At 42.1% G+C, this 20,018-nt stretch overlaps 1 protein-coding gene across 2 annotated transcripts in view; it reads left to right on the forward strand.

The window, feature by feature from the left end:
- The window catches only part of FNDC3B (fibronectin type III domain containing 3B), a 280,111-nt gene extending 261,863 nt beyond the window's left edge, over positions 1-18,248 (forward strand). For both annotated transcript variants that reach the window (XM_066601243.1, XM_066601235.1), the window contains exons 24-26: positions 6,993-7,159; positions 8,349-8,476; positions 12,342-18,248. In XM_066601243.1, the coding sequence (XP_066457340.1) occupies positions 6,993-7,159; positions 8,349-8,476; positions 12,342-12,653 (607 nt within the window). In that variant the 3' untranslated portion in view covers positions 12,654-18,248. The remainder of the gene's footprint in view (positions 1-6,992; positions 7,160-8,348; positions 8,477-12,341) is intronic.
- Positions 18,249-20,018: the final 1,770 nt, after the last annotated feature.

A 20,018-nucleotide genomic window follows, 5' to 3' on the forward strand; every position in this document is an offset into this window, starting at 1 on the left:
CTGTAACACTTAGCTGGCTGCGTATGAATTAGGAGGACAACTACACCCAGCACAGACCCAGTACACTGAGGACAGTCACAGGCAGCCCAAATAGATTTTTTTTCCCAAATGTTTTTGGAAAGGCCCACTGCCTATATTCAATAAATATATGTCTTCTGTCCCTGCCTCACCACCACTACTGGCCCTGGAGTATGTATAATTACTGCGGGGAGCAATGCTCTGCATGGCCGATATACAAAAAAAAAAATGTGCAACACTGCAAAAAGCAGCCTCCACACTACTGCACACGGTTAGATGTGGCCCTAAGAAGGACCGTTGGGGTTCTTGAAGCCTAAAATACTCCTAACACTCTCCCTATAGCAGCTCCGGCACCAACAGCACTTTCCCTCCTCTATGTCAGAATAAATCTGTGCCGAGCCGCGGGAGGGGCCGATTTATATACTCGGGTGACACCTGATCTCGCGAGCCACTCACTGCAGGGGGGTGGTATAGGGCTTGAACGTCGCAGGGGGAAGTTGTAATGCCTTCCCTGTCTTTCTATTGGCCAGAAAAGCGCGCTAACGTCTCAGAGATGAAAGTGAAAGTAACTTGAACATCGCGTAGTGCTCGCCTCTAGTAACGAGCATCTCGAACACGCTAATACTCGAACGAGTATCAAGCTCGGACGAGTACGTCCGCTCATCTCTAGATATGATATATAATTCACACAACGCAATAAAGATGTTGTTACACTGTATGATGCTTAGGAGAAGCATTGGCACCAAAATAATAATGGAAACCATTTAATGTCAGACTTTGCGACGGGTTTATATATAAAAGAGAAGAATGAGTGACTACCATGCTATAATTGCTAATCCTATACTAATTCTTGTTCTTCCAGAGTTCCCATTTGGCCAGTTGGGGTCCCCAGTTATAGAGTACATAAAAGGAGTTTAATACTATATAGCACATTCTAAAGAGACTGATATAATAGCACATGCATAAAACATAGCATCACCTGAAAGATGGAGTCCATAATATCAAGGAACCAAATGTGATTCCAGTTATACTGAAACAAATCATCAAATTGTGATGGTCGTTTAACTGATGGCTATTTGTAGAGACCCTGTAAATCTGATGTCGCCATGTTCTCATCCCTCTTCAATTTATTTTCTATTAAAGTGTGACTAAGGCCTCTTTCACAGGGGCAATAGCGATATCGGCATGAGAAAACGCAGCGAGATCGCACAGAAATCGTGGGAACACAGCACGACTCTGTAGCGTTCTTTTGCCAAGATTTTCGCGAGAGCTTGAATCAATGTAGTACTTGATGAACCAATCGCAGCCATTCAATGCGATAGCTGTGATTGGTTCATCGAGCGCTGCATTGATTGGCTGAGCCGCGGCGCTCGAGAACCAATCCGAGCCAGTGCTTTTTGGAGGCAGGATTTATGAACCCCTGACCAGGAAGCGATGACTGAAGACTGCAAACAAGTGTGCTAGAGCTTCGGGAGGAAAAGTGTGGCGCAATGGACCGCACCTGTTAGATAATGTATCTTTGTTTTTTATTTTTTTTGCAGCCAAGACTTATTTTAGGGGAAATAGTAGGACTTCCTGCTATAAAAGTTGCATCACCCCATATGAAAACCACAATTTCATGCCATGTGATGCAACACAAAGGAAGGCACCATAGGGAAACATATCGGCTACAAAACATCGCAAATTGCAGCAATATTCAACATGCTGTGATTTTTTTTTCTTACCACAATGTAGCAGCCTACAAAACATCGCTGATATGAAAGAAACCATTGGAAAGCATGGGCTTCACATACATGCGATTTGTAGCGCTGTGTGATTTTGTCACCCGCGTGATAGCGGCCTAATAGAACAATATAGTCTATGATTCTCATTACATGAAGAGAAGCTTTAAAAGGTGCCGGATAGGTATGAAAATGTTTTGTTGGTCACACATTGGTTTAGTCAAAATATTTAGGTAAGATCAGGAATGGGCAGTCCGGGGTTCATGTTTTGGTCACATGGTCTATGTTTTCATGCAACCAGATATCTCAACAACTATTTGTGTCAGTTTAATTGGTTTCTTGGAAGGTCACAAAAATGTATTGTTTAACCTATGGCTGGGCTCATGCGGCTGTAAGTAGCTGCATGTACGCAACAAGTATGCAGTGACATGCATACTTGCTGCGTGACACCAATCCCCATACACTATCTTGGTGTGATACATGCCAAGATAGGACATTTTGCTATTTTTTTTTGCGCGAGTAATACACCTGTTAAAAAAAAAACGCAGGTGTTAGTGGCCCAATAGAAATCAATTGGCTATTGGCATCACATGTCGTGCCCACCACACGCAATAACAATACGCCTCCTGTCTGAGACCAGTATATAAGACTATATTATATGACCTCTCATAGACATTCCTAATGCTAAATCTTGTGCGCAAAACAAACGCTTTCTTCACATTGTATACAAAAAGCTGTTTGAAAATATCTGACAGCTGTTACTCCCGAGTCTTATGAAACAGGTTGTTAAGTAATCAAGTGTACTAGTCCTTGGTGTTCTATAATTTGTACCTGCATACGGCGGTGGATAAAGAAATATATAGATCTGTATTATTATGTACAAAATATTCTGTGGGTTATAAGTAAATCTGAACGCCTCTTGTCACAAGAAAACAAGAAGTGGGAGTAAACTTGCTGTGACATTAAAGGGGTGGTCTCGCAAAACCAAGTGGGGTTATACACTTCCGTATGGCCATATTAATGCACTTTGTAATGTACATTGTGCATTAAATATGAGCCATACAGAAGTTATTCCACTTACCTGCTCCGTTGCTAGCGTCCTCGTCTCCATGGTTCCGTCTAAATTCGCCGGCAGCTTGCTTTTTTAGACGCGCTTGCGCAGTCCGGTCTTCTCCATTCAGCACGAGCCGCTTCAGTGTGCTCCCCACTACAGCTCTTCTGCGCATGCGCAGACGAGCTGTCACTGCTCGGGAGCGCGCTGAAGCGGCCATTCTGCACCATCCTCTGTTAGAGGAAGGTGCAGAAACTGGAGCTGCCCAGCGGAGAAGACCAGCCCAGCCCAGCAGCCCCGAGAAGCCTCCCAGGTAAGTGATGGGTCGGGGGGGGCTGCCGCTGCGCCGGGCTGCGCCGGGGGGGGGGGGGCTGCCGCTGCGCCGGGGGAGCTGTCGCTAGGCCGGGGGGGCTGTCGCTGCGCCGGGGGAGCTAGCGCTAGGCCGGGGGGGCTGTCGCTGCGATGGGGGGGGCTGTCGCTGCGCCGGGGGAGCTAGCGCTAGGCCGGGGGGGCTGTCGCTAGGCCGGGGGGGCTGTCGCTAGGCCGGGGGAGCTAGCGCTAGGCCGGGGGAGCTAGCGCTAGGCCGGGGGGGCTGTCGCTGCGCCGGGGGAGCTAGCGCTAGGCCGGGGGGGCTGTCGCTAGGCCGGGGGGGCTGTCGCTAGGCCGGGGGAGCTAGCGCTAGGCCGGGGGAGCTAGCGCTAGGCCGGGGGAGCTAGCGCTAGGCCGGGGGAGCTAGCGCTAGGCCGGGGGGGCTGTCGCTGCGCCGGGGGAGCTAGCGCTAGGCCGGGGGGGCTGTCGCTGCGCCGGGGGAGCTAGCGCTGGGGAGCCGGGGGCTAGCACCGGTTACCTGCTGTCTGGTCGGCGGCTGCGGGGCGTCTGGTCGGCGGCTGCGATGCGTCCGGTTGCCATGGAGACACAGCTGGCGGCGTCTCGGGAGCGCGCACGTCGGGCTGCAGCGAGCGACTGGGAAAGAGCCGGCGGCCATCTTGAGGAAACTTTTATAACTTGCTGAAACGCTGGAACGGTAAGTACGAACCAGCTAGAAATGTCATTTACAGGGGGGCTTAGTAATGTGTGTTTAATGGGGGGGACTGGGCAAAAAAAAAAATTAAATGCTTCCTCGAGACATCTCCTTTAATGGATACGTCTTTAATGGGCTTTTATGCTTAATGTTCTGTGATTTCAGAACATGACATAAGTGGTTTGCAAGGGACGCATGTTTGCATTTTGTAAGTGTTCACTGCATTGGCCTTATGTGCGGAGCTCCTTGTGTAGCAGCGGGACTGCGAAAACCTTATGTTTTTATTTTTCCCAATCATCAGCATTTATCTAATTAAATCTGTTGCTAGTCCTATACAAAATACAAGGGATGTAAAAAAGTCCACTAAGGACTCTGGCACACCAGCCATGAGTGTGAGCTGCATCGGAGAGTCTTGTGTGCAACCCGCATCAGACAACACATGGACACTAGTCCGTTTGCTGTTCAGCTTGCATGGACACAGCACATTGACGTTCATTGACTTGACTTTCTTCTTTTCTGTGAAAGAGACGGAAATAGGACATGCCATGCATTTTTCATATGGACCAATGTCAATGGCATTTCCTCATAGGCCCATTATGGGGTGGTGTGCTGTCTGTGGACTAACATGAGTTCCAATATGGTGGATGCACCTAGCTAAAGGGGATTTCTAAGAACTTCTGCATATGAAAACCAGTCTATCATTTTGACATGAACAAAATGTGCTCTACGTTTACAAAATTTACCTTGGAGATGACCGTTAGATTGAAGAAGAGGTCATTTATGCATATACAGTATGAGGTGTATGTGGCTGAAATACACAGTGTTTAGATTAGAGGAAACGCCATGGGGATTTGAAAAATACACTACATGTATTTGCAACATAAGAGCTTTTACGAAGGGGTAACCAAAAGAAACAGAACTCTTCTTCTGGTCGCTGGGGTATTACTAGTACAGGATTCTGTTGCTAGGTGAATTTCTGCAGAATCCTACTATAGGGTTTACCAGCAGACGATGTTGGGGAAAGTTCCATTCAGCTCCAGTGATTTCCGTTTTTAACAAGTTCAGTTTTTTGTAATGGCCGACTCAAGTGAAGTCTATGGTGAAAACTATGCTCATTTGTTTGTGAGAGGGATAGTGGACTCAGAATTTGTAAAGGCCTATTTAAACGGGACAAGTGTGGGGAAGCGATGCCCAACACTCGTCCTCGCACATACTCGCTCTTATGCTGCTGTACAGGAGCTAGTATCGCTGGCTCACAGCGGTGTGGCAGGAGGAGATTTCTCTCTTCGTGCTCCCCCGCCCCTCTCCATTGCCCTAACGTAGCGGCCGTTCAGTACTGAATGGCTGCTATTCACACTGATTGATCAGCGATCAGCTCATCGTCCATCGTTTATGCAACATAAATGATGGACGATTCGCTGATTACTCAGTATAAATAGCCACTATGTTATGTCAATGGGGGGAATGGGGGAGCGTGAGTAGAGAAATCTCCTATAGCTGCCCCACTGTGAGTCAGCGATACTAGCTCCTGTGGAGAACTAGTTTGTCCAACACTTGTCCCGTCTAAATGGGCTTTAACACAGGGTAATTTTTGATAAATGACACACGTGCCTCACCCTCCGTATCTTGCTCCATGCAACTTTTTTTTTTTATTTCTTTGGGTTAAGGCCGGCTGCACACGAATGGATTTGCATTGTGGAATCCACATCAGGCATCTGCAGCATATACCATTTGTAACATGCTATGGAAAAGCGTTGCTTCCTGCACACGAGTGGAAATCAGTTGCGATTTCCGCTCGCAGAGGAATATAATCGCAGCATGTTCCATTTTAGTGTGGATTCCGCACAGACGGCTTCCACTGGAGGCAGTGGAAGCCAATCCGACCCACAGCCTTTCCGCAATTGACTTTCTGGATAAGGTGTGGATACCCACGACATTGCCTTGTGATGTCGCGGGAAAAATAAACATTTGAAAAAAGAAATATCTGTACTGCACATGTCTGACGGGAGCCGTCCAGACCATCCGCAGTACAGATAATGAAGAAAGAAGACAGGTACATGGTGTCGCCAGCCGGGGTCAGAGCTGGATTGCACTGCGGACCCCCGAATGTGGAATTCGTCTTTGCCGTGCGCAGACAGCCTAAAAGACTTCAAAGAAAAGCGTTATGCTGATGTTGAAAAGGTGAAACAAAAAACCGCACAACTACAAAAAACATCAATAATAATGAGTTTAAGAAATGCTTTGAGCAGTGGAAACAATATTTTACACATTTCTTTTGTTAAACGTATTGCTTCAAATGAAGAGAACTCTGAAGGAGACTGAAGTTTGAAGTGTACAAACAAAGCGATTTATGTATGTGATACACACTTTTATTTATGGTCCATAGAACATTCAGTGCTCAGATAACCTTATTTTCCCAAAACTGCTGAAATGCTTTAGTTTTGCTTTGCAAACTAATGACCTGAAATCCCTATGTATCTCTTCACAGGGCAAAACGGTGTATTGTTTGTTTGGACAATAGTGGTTGTACTCTTCTGTAATGTAACTATGTTGTGTATATGTGGAGCTGTAATTAGTGTTCTTCATTTACACAGACCATTGGGTATGCTTAACTAACCTTTAGTTTCTTAAAGGTTACTGTTGTTTTGATCATTAAATATTGTATTTCTCCTTTATTTTACAACTTAAGGATTTATAAAGGTTTGCTTGCTGTTAATGAACCATAAGAAAAGAAAATAGCTAATTCTTATCCTTTAGTTCCAGCCTAACATCCTAGATTTCCCAAACAAAATCTATTGTTATCTCTGTCTGAATTGCCGTCATTCCTTTGGCTTTTCAGGATTCAATGCGGAATCTTAAGCTATTCTGTAATTTGCTATTAAATGCCTTTTTGTGGATTTTGGGTTTCCATTAACATAAAAGTAAATTAATCCCGGTCTTTCCATTGTATCCATGATTTCTGCATTATTATCTGATGTGATCCTTTGTTTGTCCTTCTGTTTAATTCTTCATAGTTCTACATACAGTAGCAAGAGTTCTAGAGAGAAAACATTGGTGCCGTCCGTGACAACCAGTCTCATGCTTGCTTTTACTTTCTGCCATTCATTGGCAGTTGAAATCTGCAGTCTTTGGTTGATGCCATCTACAAGTATCATACAAGATATGTCCATTTCTTTTGTAGGTTTCTCCCGATCTACAGAGGTCCAAGCCACACTTATAAAGTCCAGAGATTAACAGAGTTCACCTGCTACAACTTCAGAATCCAGGCTCTGAATGATGCGGGGGAAGGACCATTTTCTGATGTCTACACATTCAGCACAAACAAATCAGTGCCACCAACCATTAAAGGTGAGTTATCAGTTTGCCTCAAATTAAAAGACCCAATGTATTGATTGAGCCAAAAGCCAGCACACTTATGGAGAGATATCAACCACTTTTGATGACTAGATGTCCTTAGAATGCCCAATGTGTGGACTACCGTTTGTAAAACATCTCTTAATTTAACTACCAAAAAAGGAAAGAATGGACCTTGTGGTTTAAAGGGATTATCCAATGCAAATAACCTATCCTTTATCCAAAGTAATAGGTGATAAGTGTCTGCTGCATGTGGGTCTCATGCTTGAACCTTCAATGATCACAACAGTGGTGCCAAGTTTCCTTGTATGATTGTAATAGTGTTCAGATGGAACTGCTGGCTATAGCCAAGTACAAACTCTTGCCAGTCTTCGGCAGGTCGCACTCATGACCACTGCTTTCAAACATTTAGCAACACTTAGATCACCACCAATCATAAGATCATGGGTCCCAAGATATTGTACCTCTATTGTATGGTGATTCAGTATATGTAGTGCGATGTGCTAAAGTACTATTCTATATCCACATATTGCATATATCTGCTTATAACACCATGTTGCAGTATCCCGCAAAGGTGTAAGTTCGGGTGTGAGCTTACCATAGTATCGTATTCACAGGGTACAGGAAGCTGAGAAATATAAAGATGTATGGCAAATGCTTTCATCGCAGTAATAAGCACTAAGCATTCCTTAATGGCTCTGAATGCTTTAGACCTTCTGACCAGGCTGAAACACCGTTATGGTAGGGAAAGAAAAATCGCTGTAAGGTCCCTGCCAAACATGTTCCTATATCTCCGCTTTCTGGACTCCTTCGTGTCTGACTAGGCAAGGAATTGGTCAAGTAATGAAAATGGGAAAATGCCAACATTCTTTTGGAAAGTTTATCACTGATTGTTATCTTTCTTTGAGCCCCAACAGAGATACTTTCTTTTAGTAGTAGAAGCCCTCTAATGACTGCTGTGAGGGCTCTCACGTGCCAAAATGATCCCCATATCTCAACTTCCAGGACCACTTTGACTTTTCTTACAGTGGCAAGATGATAGACTGGTTTTCCTATGCAGAAGTTCTTAGAAATTCCCGGTGATACAATATAGGGGTTATCTTCAGTCACTGTGGAATTTTCCATGGTTTTTAGTGCTTAAGCATTTCTTTTCTTCCTAACTCGGTGTTTGTTTTTATTTCAGCTCCTCGTGTTACACAGTTAGAAGGAAACACATGTGAAATTGCCTGGGAGACAGTATCGCCTATGAGGGGAGATCCAATTGGATACATTTTACAAGTACAGATCGGTCGAGAGTCAGAATATAAACAGGTTAATATAAGTATTTATTTTATCCAGGGAGCTTTTAAAGGGCCACTCCGATTTATGTTTTTCATTCATTATGTAGCTATCCCTTCAGTATATATATGTGGACCAGTGTTTCTTTGGTTAGTTGTTTCTTCCTATTTGAAACTCCTGGCCGCCTTCTCCTCAATTCTGACCAGCTCAAATCTACTTAGAGTTATGTGTTGAGTTAATCATCAATTTCTCGGTCTGTGTGATGATATTGCATGAATCCCAGAACAGAAACGGCCTAGAGAGAAACACAGAATCTCCTATCATAGTTACTGATAATGATCACAGCTCTTGTCACACAGTTATAATAGAGGAGATCACAGCTCATTCACCTGAAAATCTGTATTTAGGTGAAAATAGAAGATAATGATCACTAACTGATTCCCCAGCAAGCAGAAATCGTACAGATGCTAGCTAATGCCTCTCTTACACGAGTGTATGGTCACTGTGTATTATGTGCAATATTTTGCGCGCGTAATACTCAGTACCAGTCTCCCGTAGACTTCAACTGTGCCTCTCACACACAGCTCAATAAATATGTGCGTAAAAGCAATGTGCTAAGATTGTAAAAGCATCTTGGCACATATTGATAAGTACGTATGTCACTGCATACTTGCTTCATGCTTCTGCGTTGTGCAAAGCAACTTATGCAGATGTGAGAAAGCCCTAATGTTGTGCAGATGCAGCATGGGATTGATTTGAAACTCAGATAAAAAAAAAATCAAGATGGTACCTGAGGAGCATCAGACAGGAGGCTGCACTGTATAGAAGTAGCAACAAACTGAAAATAACTCTAAAGCCATGTTTATGGCATTCATGGTCTTTCCTGCATGAGCTCAGTGCCTTCTTATTTGAAATACTATCCAAGATTGTCCATTCATCTTAACGACAAGAGACTCCTAATTAGCCACAAGGCTCATTTCCTTGCATTTTAGAGGATTAGTAATTAAATTGTAATTCCTTGAGAGACAAATATAAGTCATGCTGTTCAGTTATAAACTCATAAGTCAGACAGTGGAGATAGAACCCGAATAGCAAATTACTGCAATTCCCCAAAGAATTCCAGAATACATTTTCATTTTGGCTTTTGAAATATTTCCTAATTGCTCTAGGTAACATTGTTATTGTATTCTTAAATTCGGATCAGTAGACATACCGGTAGAATATTATTTCCAAAATGCAATCATATCTCTTAAATTCATTATTTTTTTTTCTAAAAAAAAAAAACTACATAGAATATTTTATAATCTTTTGTGTGTCTGCCCTATGCTTATTAGTGTAACTTATAACACTAATGGGGAAACTTTGTAACTGCTGGTTACTATTGTGTTATTGTATTTGGACACTGCATGTTTTTCAGCAAATAAGCGAATACTGAGTTTGCACACGGTATGCTGGGAATGACATGGGTAAAATAAAAAGCTGCTCATTCTGTAATAACTATTCATTCATCCGATCGAGCCCTTGTGGGATGCACTGGAGCCATGGGTACGACACCGCCACCCACGCCCATCTTCACAACAATCTTTTCTCACAGCCTTGCAGGAGGAATGGTGAGCGATTCCTGCCCAGACTTGGAGAACTTGTGGAAAGTCTGCTGCGATGTGCTGCCGCTGTAATACAAGCAAAAGGAGGGCCGACACGTTACTAAATAGGATAATAAAGCACTTTATCTGAAAAACATGCAGTGTCCAAATATGTTTGTTCATATAGTGTACACTGTATTAGGCCAGGCTCACGCGGCTGTATGCGTTTAACCGCTGCGGAGCCGGCTTATCACCACGTATGGCAGCGATATGGAGCTGCGCATGACCGCGTATCTCCCACATCCTTTTTTTAAAGTTTAAATTTCCTGCGCTGTCGCTTTGCTTTGATTACACGTCCATGCAGAACAATGGGCTCTGTCGTGCGTAATACACGGCAAAATGGAGATATTCAGGGTTTTTGTTAAGATTTTCTCAATGGAGAGTTAGGTAGTCAACAGGGATTCCCTTAAAGGGGTTCTCCCGCGGCAGCAAGTGGGTCTATACACTTCTGTATGACCATATTAATGCACTTTGTAATGTACATTGTGCATTAATTATGAGCCATACAGAAGTTATAAGAAGTTTTTCACTTACCTGTTCCGTTGCTAGCGTCCTCGTTTCCATGGAGCCCGCCTAATTTTCGGCGTCTAATGGCCAAATTAGCCGCGCTTGCGCAGTCCGGGTCTTCTTCTTTTCTCAATGGGGCTCCGTGTAGCTCCGCCCAGTCACGTGCCGATTCCAGCCAATCAGGAGGCTGGAATCGGCAATGGACCGCACAGAAGCCCTGCGGTCCACCGAGGGAGAAGATCCCGGCGGCCATCTTCAGCCGGTAAGTAAGAAGTCACCGGAGCGCGGGGATTCAGGTAAGCGCTGTGCGGATTTTTCTTTAGGTCCCTGCATCGGGGTTGTCTCGCGCCGAACGGGGGGGGGGGGTTGAAAAAAAAAACCCCGTTTCGGCGCGGGACAACCCCTTTAACAACAAAAGAGTCTTTGTACAGTTTATTTTACAGTAAAGAAAAGGCAATGACTGATGTTACCACCAACTCTCCAATGTGCAAACCCTGCCATACTTCTATATCTCAGCAGTGGCCCGGCTTGGTATTGCAGGACAAGTTCCCATTCATTTCAATGGAGACATGGCCTGCATTACTGGTTTGGGTTACTGTGGTGGGAACTGAGCTGTATGCTTCCTGCAGAAATCACCTCAATGCACTGGTGCAGCGACCAGCTGATCAGTGGAGAACTGGTGATGGAGCCCTGCCGATCTACTATTTATAAGAATAGGCCATCAATAGTTTACAACGGGACAACCCCTTTAAAGGAAATCTGTCAGCTTGGTCATGCTGTCCGAAGCACAGGCATCATGCTATAGAGCAGGAGGAGCTGAGGAGACTGATTATAAAGTTTTATGGAGAAAGATTCCGAATAACTTGTAATTTATTCATTTATCTCTCTACACATTCTGAGCTTAACAGTCCAATGGGCGGAGCTATCAGTGATTGACAGCTATCTGTATATAACTGTACATACAGGAGTAGCTCTAACCATATATGCAGGAATGCTGCCATCCAATAGGTGGCACTGCAGAGGTATTGTTCCGTCTTCCTTATTTGTATATTTCCCAGAGCAGCAAAATGGCCTTATAAGTCTCCTCACTAACCTCCTAGGTGTCTCCTCACAAACTTTCTAGGTGCTCTCCTTAAGGAGAGATGATGCCCCTCTCGACCAACATCATAGGCCTCTGACTAGCCAAGCCAGAAACCAATTTTACACGGAGGGGCTAAAATCCCCGAAACAGCTGTCTATGTATAGTATTCTGGCTTTATTGTTATAAAGATTTGTGTAAAGGGTCTGGCATTAATTTGCAGGAATGCTGCCTTTCAATAGGTGGCGCTCCAGAGGTATTGTTCCATCTTCAGTATTTACACAGGATTGTGAAACACTGAACAATTGGTGAACGAGAATTGTGCATTCTAAGAACGTTGAGCTTGTGTGTGAGCTGGTGATGACGTCACCCGCTCGTCTGCTCAGGCAAAGTCAGGTCACAAAAATGGTGGTCATGGTGACAAGTTGACAGTGACATTTTTCCCCGTAGGGAAGTATTGAGATTATGTGACAGTTCACCTGAACCTACAACAGAGCCCTCATTTAAATTGTGATTAGCTTGATGTAATGTAATGATAGCTTGGTGATGGCCTGTTTCTGCACTCCTATATATGACAATTGTGAAGACATGCCAAGCTGGATACAATCTTAATATGCATTCATGTACATAGTAGTGCACCTTTTAATAAGGTTTGTACTGTAATTTGCAGGTCTACAAAGGAGAAGACACATCATTTCATATCTCAGGTGTACAAACGAATATGGATTACAGATTTCGGGTTTGCGTATGTCGTCGATGTATCGATACTTCCCAGGAACTCTGCGGATCTTACAGTCCATCTACATCTTTTCTTATGAGACGGAATGATCTCATGTTGCCAGAGGACCTGTCGCATCTTGACCGTTCAAAACTCAAGGGCATGGTGCCTACTGACGAACAGTTTGCAATTCTTATTGTTTTAGGCTTTGCAACCTTGTCTATTTTATTTGCCTTTATACTTCAATACTTCTTTATGAAGTAAATAGTGAAGACAGGATAGAGATATAAACTTAACTAATGCTGCGCATTATAATCCATTTTATTCAAATATTCATTTTTAAATAAATACAGACATTTTCTGTTCTACATTTTATATTCATATTTTTACTGTTTCAATACATTCTCAGTGTTTTGATGCACCTTTTTGAAATGTAAAACCAGAAGATAGCTGAAATTTGTTTCTGCGACGTAGCCATATAACTGAATACATTACAGCAGTAATGTTCTGTTCCTTAGCTGATTCATTCTCATGACCCAAGTTAGTGGTTTGTTTATAAACCAATGATTAAAATGCTGATTAAGGCTTCTTTCACACCCGCGTTGGGGCTCACTTCGGGGTTTCCGTCTCTCTGCTCCGTTTTTGGAATAGATAAATGGAAATAAACTGGTCCGTTGTTTTCCCCAATCGATTTCCAAAAACATTTCATCAGGTTTCCTTTTTCTGGACACAAAAATAACACTGCAGACGGCGCTATTTATCCATCCAAAAAAACCTGAAACGGAATGGAAGCAAACTGATGCCTTTCCATTCGCTTTCAGTTATTTTGGAAACCCCATTGGAATCATTGGGCAAAAAAAAATGGGTCAATTTTTTCCGTTTATTTCAGTTTCTTTCCTCCAAAAACAGAACAGGCAGATGGAAACACTGAACTGAACCCTAAGGCCGGCTTCACACAGCCGTGACGGGCTCCGGCGTGGAATTCTGCGGCGGAGCCCGTCACAGCGCCCCCCCCCAGAGACCCCAACACTTACCTGCGGATCCGGCGTCCCAGGTCCCGCATGACGCTTCGGTGCACATGCGCAATAGAGCGCAAGATGCGCTGCAGCGTCATGTGACTTGCCGGCCGCGTCATATGACACGCTCACAGTGGCTGGCGGTAGGCGGAGAAGCGGTTTCACGCTATCTTGCGCTGTGCTACAGCAGAAGATGGCGTGAGGGACGGCTTCCATTGACTGCAATGGAAGCCGTCCACGCGTACACCCGCGGCAAATAGAGCATGCTGCGGGTGAGGACGGGTGATTTCACGGTGTGGAATTCCGCACCGTAAGCATTGTGCTATTAGGTTCAATAGAACCTAATAGCTGCGGGCAACGCAGCAGATTTCTGCCGCGTATTACGCGGCGGAAATCCGTCCGTGGGAAGGAGCCCTAATGAGGGGTGACAGCAGCCTAATTCAAGGTAATGTAGACACTTGTGGTTTGTGATGAAGCTTTTAGTATCAATGTGGTTTTCCACAAAAACACAGACATACTCAAATATTCACACCCAAAAAGGTACATACACGGAGTACAAATGCACACACATGAGAAAATTCGAACTCTACCAACTTTTTTATGAAATCTAAAAACCAAGCTATACATGTTGAAAATCTATTGTGAAATTTCATGTAAATGACTTGAAATTGCTTGTTTTAACTGTTATGATATTGCTATCTTTAAGAAGGGAACTTAACTGCATGTTTACAAACTTAAATGATCTACAATATACGCAAATGAAAGTGCCTTGAAATTCAATGTGCTTTAAGGCTACTATGTTGTCTGCTGTACATGGTGGCTGGCAGTAACCGCATGTTCAAAACCAACACAATAACGGTCAGTGGGACATTTACTGCTGCATTACCTTAAAGCAAGGCAGTTACTATAAGATATAAGCCAAAACATTACTTACTGTAGTTCACAGTTCAGCATAGAACACTGCACAATCTAGATACAATATCACATTACACTTTTGAAACACGACAAGTGCATAGATGTATGTAGCACTGGGGGTTAGAGGTTTCAGAACCTTTCTAGCGTGGAAAAACTACGATATTGAAAACAAAACCAATAATGAAACCAATTTTGGGCCCTAAAAAGAGCAATTGAGTTCTGGGTTTAGGCAGCCATCTTTATTTTGCTGGTAGCCAGGACTGTACCTTTCGGTAGGGTAGTAACTGAGTCGGATGTGTTGTTTACAAACACGTTCAGTGTAGAATGTTTATAGAAACATCAACTGCAGGCTGCGTCATGATGCTAAGCAGGGCCCCAAATACATGTAATCCACTGCTTGACACAAACAGATAATATATTACTCACCGGGGAATCGGTAATCAATAGTTATAAAGGTATTTGTGAACTATTGAAATTAAAGCTTTGAACCCTGATCATAATTTATCTTTACCCAATATGTTACATTGAGATTCTTTACAAGGGAGCCGGTCATCACCTATGAGCCCCATAAACTAAGTTAGGGGCTCATAGGGCAGGTTCTGAGGAGTACGGGGGTGAACTTTTTATACTTTCCACGTTGCCTATTTTTATGATGTTGGCCTTGGAAATTGGTGCGCAGACAGTGCGTATGTAATCCCATATGTGCCGGCAGAGATGAGTCCAATACACTGTCTGCTCGTCAACTTCCACAGGCGGTAGCAAAGAAACGGGGAGCCCAGTACGTATGAACAACACATCCCCAGATTTCTCGGAATCTGGTCTATGAGCACCTTAAAGGGGTTCTGACATGAATAATGTTTTTATGCTTTAACAGCCATTGTTCCCTGGTCTGCCTAATGGACACAGGGAACCCACGATTTAATGGCTGTTAAAGCATAAAAACTAATACTTACCTTGTCTCCTGTTGTTGTTGACATCGGGGGGGGGGGTCATCTCCCGGAAGGCGCTGCTCTTCCTCCTCTTCCTCCATGAGCTGCGCCGCTCCGGGATTGCGCGCATGCGCAGTAGAGAGGTGCCTTCTGACAGGAGTCAGGACGGGCCGCGTCTCCACTGCGCACGCGCAGAATCTCGGAGTTCAGCCAGGACGGACGGGCCGCCCACAGCAAGCACTGCTTGTGATGTGCTTGCTGTGGGCAGCCCGTCCGTTCACCTCAGAAGTGGCTGACGGACGGAGTAGGGCAGGAAGTGGTCATTTTGACCGCTCCTGCTCTGCTTCTACAAGCCACAGAAGAAGACGGCGGCTGGAGGGGACATGCCTGGCGATCGGTCCTGGCCAGGCAAGGTGAGTACATTTATTTTTTTAATGTCAGAACCCCTTTAACTTATTTTATGATGCTCACAGCTCCCTTTATAAACTTCTTCAGAGACTTCCGTAATCATTTGGCCAAATTGAGTTAGCTCCCAATCCTAGGCTTACAACTTGTAAAATAACTACATGTACCAAGAGGCTTTTACTGATAATCATTTAGTGAACCACCCATTATTTGACATTGTAAAGTGCCTCAGGGAAACATTTCAGCTGAAGGTGCAACTCATTTCCAAGAGGGTGCAACAAACACACAACATATACTCAGCTTTTATATAAATCTATATTTTGTATATTTATGCTGCTTTTCTTTGCATCGTGATAGAATTAAATGTCTGACAATTCACGGAGGTATCTTGTCATATTCCTCTATTATAGTATATCTGCTTTTTATTCCCATAACCAAAGCAATGGGGAACCCAACAATATTTTGTTGTAGTTTTTTTTTTTTATACAATATATTATATTAAGTACTTTTAAAATCCAAATTACAGTGCAATCTTTTATTTATTGTAAAGACAAATAAATATGTACTAATATTTCTAGCATGATACATTTTTCGGGGGTTTTTATTTTTTTTTTTGTAATTTAGGTTCATTTTTACCCAGCAGCATTTTAAGTGATATCTGTCTTTTTGAGATTTTGTTTTCTTGTTCCTTTAAAATCAGCGCATGTAAAGCCAAAAACATCCGTGATTAAGAAGTTTACATGTAATCAGATTCTCTAATCATCTCTTCTGAGGAAAGTGTTATGATCCACTAGTCATGCTGTGTGCCTATAATGATGTAGCAAATGTTAGAATTGTCTTGTAATATAACTGTAAACACTATGTTAACATAGCTCCGCAAACTAATATTTCTGCCAAGATTTTGGCAAATTACTTTTTTTTTTAAATTTTTGTTTTTTATTTAAAATATATTTTATGCTTTTATCTCCTCTGTATTTTATGAGCTAATCTATACAGGTGTTAATAAAAATAAAGTTTTTGTATTTTATAAAAAAAAAAATAATGTACAAAGTAATTGTCCCATTGTTTAAAGGAGAAATAAAGTTTTGTGATTAAAAAAAAAAAAAAGAGAAATAAGAAATTCCAGAGCAGTGCTGCTATGAAAATAAATTGTTACAAATACATTTCATGAGAACAAAACTGTTGGTGAATAAAAATAAAATTTTTATTAAAAAAAAAAAAAACAGCTGGGGGATTTGGTCATTCACAGCAGCATTATTACCTTTTTTTTTATTAAGTAAAGGGTGTGCTGATTTTTTAATTTTTTTTTAAATTTTTTCAAGGCGGCCATCATCCATAGATAAGAGCTAATTATCATTATTCTATAGTTCCTCATTATAATAAATGGTAAAATATGCCACTTCACATTAGCAACACTACCAATAAATATTATCTATAGTGGTACCTGTAAAAAAAATCTGAATTAAGAGCAAGCATCCTAATAATATATATTTGCACCTTATCTCTTTAATTCAACAAAATGCATGGGAGGGTTGGGCTTCGATAAGTTTTTAGGTACTTTAAAACATGTCATTTTCAAGAATCTTTCTTTTGTAGTAATGCTGCATTGAATGTTTCGTAATAACTGTTAACCTATAATCCTTTTAATAACTTTAGAATACACAGGTGTTGTGGTGATATTATTCCAACCATTAGTAAGCCACTATGGGAATATTTTATATATGCACATTAAAAAAAAAAGAAAAGTTATTGGCCAGTTTTAGAGGATACGGTCTTTTATTTCTGGAGGGACTTATTTTTTATTATGGGATTAATGTAATTTTTATAATGTTTGTGTCCATTAAAAATATGAAATTGCCAAAATATATTTTTATATTTTTCTCATAGTCCATTTGATGCTTTATATTTAACATAAGATTAAGCTCTTAAAAAAAAAAAAAGCCATGCCATTCGGTGGCACTCCCATCATGGAAGAGCTGAAGTTTGTCAATTTACTCCGGTAGAGTTGACCTTCTTGACATTATTTCTAATATAAGGAAAATTGATGTAGAGCTTTTGGGTCAGGGCTTGTATTGTAGCCATGTACACTCTGACATGACCTGTTGATAAAAGAACAGCCGTTTACTCAAATAATCACTGTTGGCCCTTGACAGGTAAATAAAATAAGTGCATTGGCCTACTTCCACTGCTTGGAAATAGACTGGCAGGGAAACTAAACATTCACCTCCAATCTCGGTGACATGATGTAGGCAGTTCGGTACCGAATTGCAATAAATTGTTGCCTCTTCAGGTCAATTTAAAAGCAACAATTGGACGAGTCAGAATTGTATTTTTGCACAACAACCGTTTCAATTGAATTACAAAATATTTTTTACCTCACTATTGGACAAACATTCCAAACATTTCATTAAAAAAATATCATGTTTTCTGGTATTGTAAATTTAAGACTACTTTGTATGCATTGTATTAAAGCTGTTATATCTACTTTAATGTATAGATTTTGCAAAATAAGAAATTGCTACAGTATGTAAAACTTAATTGTACTTCTAGTGTATATGTAATATATTTAAGCCCAATAAATGTTTTACTTCCTATTTTGATGGTCGTTGTTTTTCTTTTCCAGCGTTGCTTTTTTTTCTGATGATCAAGATGAAGTGCTTGTGTAAAACCCATACTGTAGAATATAGGAATACATTACATGTAATTGGATTGTCTGCTCAATGCTTTAGGAATTCCTCAACGAACATAAAGTTAAAGAAGTAATCTTGTAGATACCTCACTCTTTGTGGGCCATGTCTCTCAGATTTTATAGTGTGCCATAAAACCTTGACCTATATTTAAGGCCTGTGTTCAGAGCATCAAAGCTGGCTATAAATCTGTATTCCCAAATTTGTCTGTCTTTCTGTGATTTGAAATTGTGGTTTAATATAACAACCCTCATATGTTCTATTCTGTGTCTTTGGCTACAAAAATGGTCAGCCACAGGTAACGCTGTCTTTCTTTCTTATAACTACTTTTAATTGAAAATTTTTAAATGTACAGAAATAAAAAGAGGGAAGGGGTAAAGCAAAGTAGACCAATACTGTGGGGAAGATTTAAAAACCTCAGAATACAACAGATCAACAGGCAAATGCAAAGAAATAAAGAAGAAACAAAGTAAGGGGGTAAAAGTGTAAAAGCCCATTTACAAGCAACTTTTATCACTCAAAATTCGCTTAAAAGCCATCGTTTGAGCGATAATCGTTGTGTGTAACTGCTTCTCTCTTTCACTCTTCAGCTTAAGGATAATTTTTAGACCAGCATAAAATCCATTGTTTAGCCGGAGAGGAGATAAAACAGACCACATCCTGTTCATGGTTCTGTATTCTCCACGTGAGCTCTGATAACATTGTATTCAGCTTGCAGCCCTCTAGCAGAACAAAGGAGCTGAATGCAGAGAACAGACCGCCTGCTGTTCTCTGCATACAGGTCCTGGAGGCTCATTTACATGCAAATGAAGGTGATAAACTAGTGATGTTTTGAATGATTATCTTTGTGTGTAAATGGGCCTTAAGGATCTTGCACCAGTTAGAAGAAGAAAAAAGGGGGGAGAGAAAAATAAGTATTCGGAAGGATCAACAGATTAGCAGTTACTGAATGATGATAGTCCCACAATACCCAGACCAATTCAACTTTGTCCACAGTATTATGAACCGCAAAAATGAGACCTTTCATTTGACAAATGTCTTTAATCTGAGTATATAGGTCCACAGCAGAAGGTAGAGCTGTCTCTGTTCCAAAATAGAGCAACAAAGCATTTGGCTGATTATAAATAGAGATGAGCGAACCTACTCAGCCACGCCCATTTTTCGCCCGAGCGCCGCAATTTTCGAGTACTTCCGTACTCGGGCGAAAAAATTCGGGGGTCGCCGTGGGTGAGTGGGGGGTTGCAGCGGAGAGTGGGGGGGGGGGGGAGAGTGAGAGGGCTCCTCCCTGTTCCCCGCTGCTACCCCCCCCCCCCCCGCTCTGCCATGCCCCCCGGTGCCCCCCCGAATCTTTTCACCCGAGTACGGAAGTACTCGAAAATCGCGGTGCTCGATCGAGTAATTACTCGAACGAGTATATTCGCTCATCTCTAATTATAAAGTATGAAGGAACAATTCTGGCACTTGATTTTACCAAAGTTTGTAACTTGTACATTCAGCAAGATTTCCTGTAGATGAGAGAGTACAGAGGACCAGAAAAGTCAGATACTAGGTCATTCCCTAAACAGATGTTGCAAAGTGCCTCTGTGGAGCAAATGGCACCAGCAGTGGTCAGGAATGGAGGGATTACATTTATTCAGAGTGAAAGGAGTACAATACCCTCCCAATTAAAATCTTATA

The sequence above is a fragment of the Eleutherodactylus coqui genome, chromosome 1 (genome assembly GCF_035609145.1).
Source record: "Eleutherodactylus coqui strain aEleCoq1 chromosome 1, aEleCoq1.hap1, whole genome shotgun sequence".
In the NCBI taxonomy this organism is placed as follows: Eukaryota; Metazoa; Chordata; class Amphibia; order Anura; family Eleutherodactylidae; genus Eleutherodactylus; species Eleutherodactylus coqui.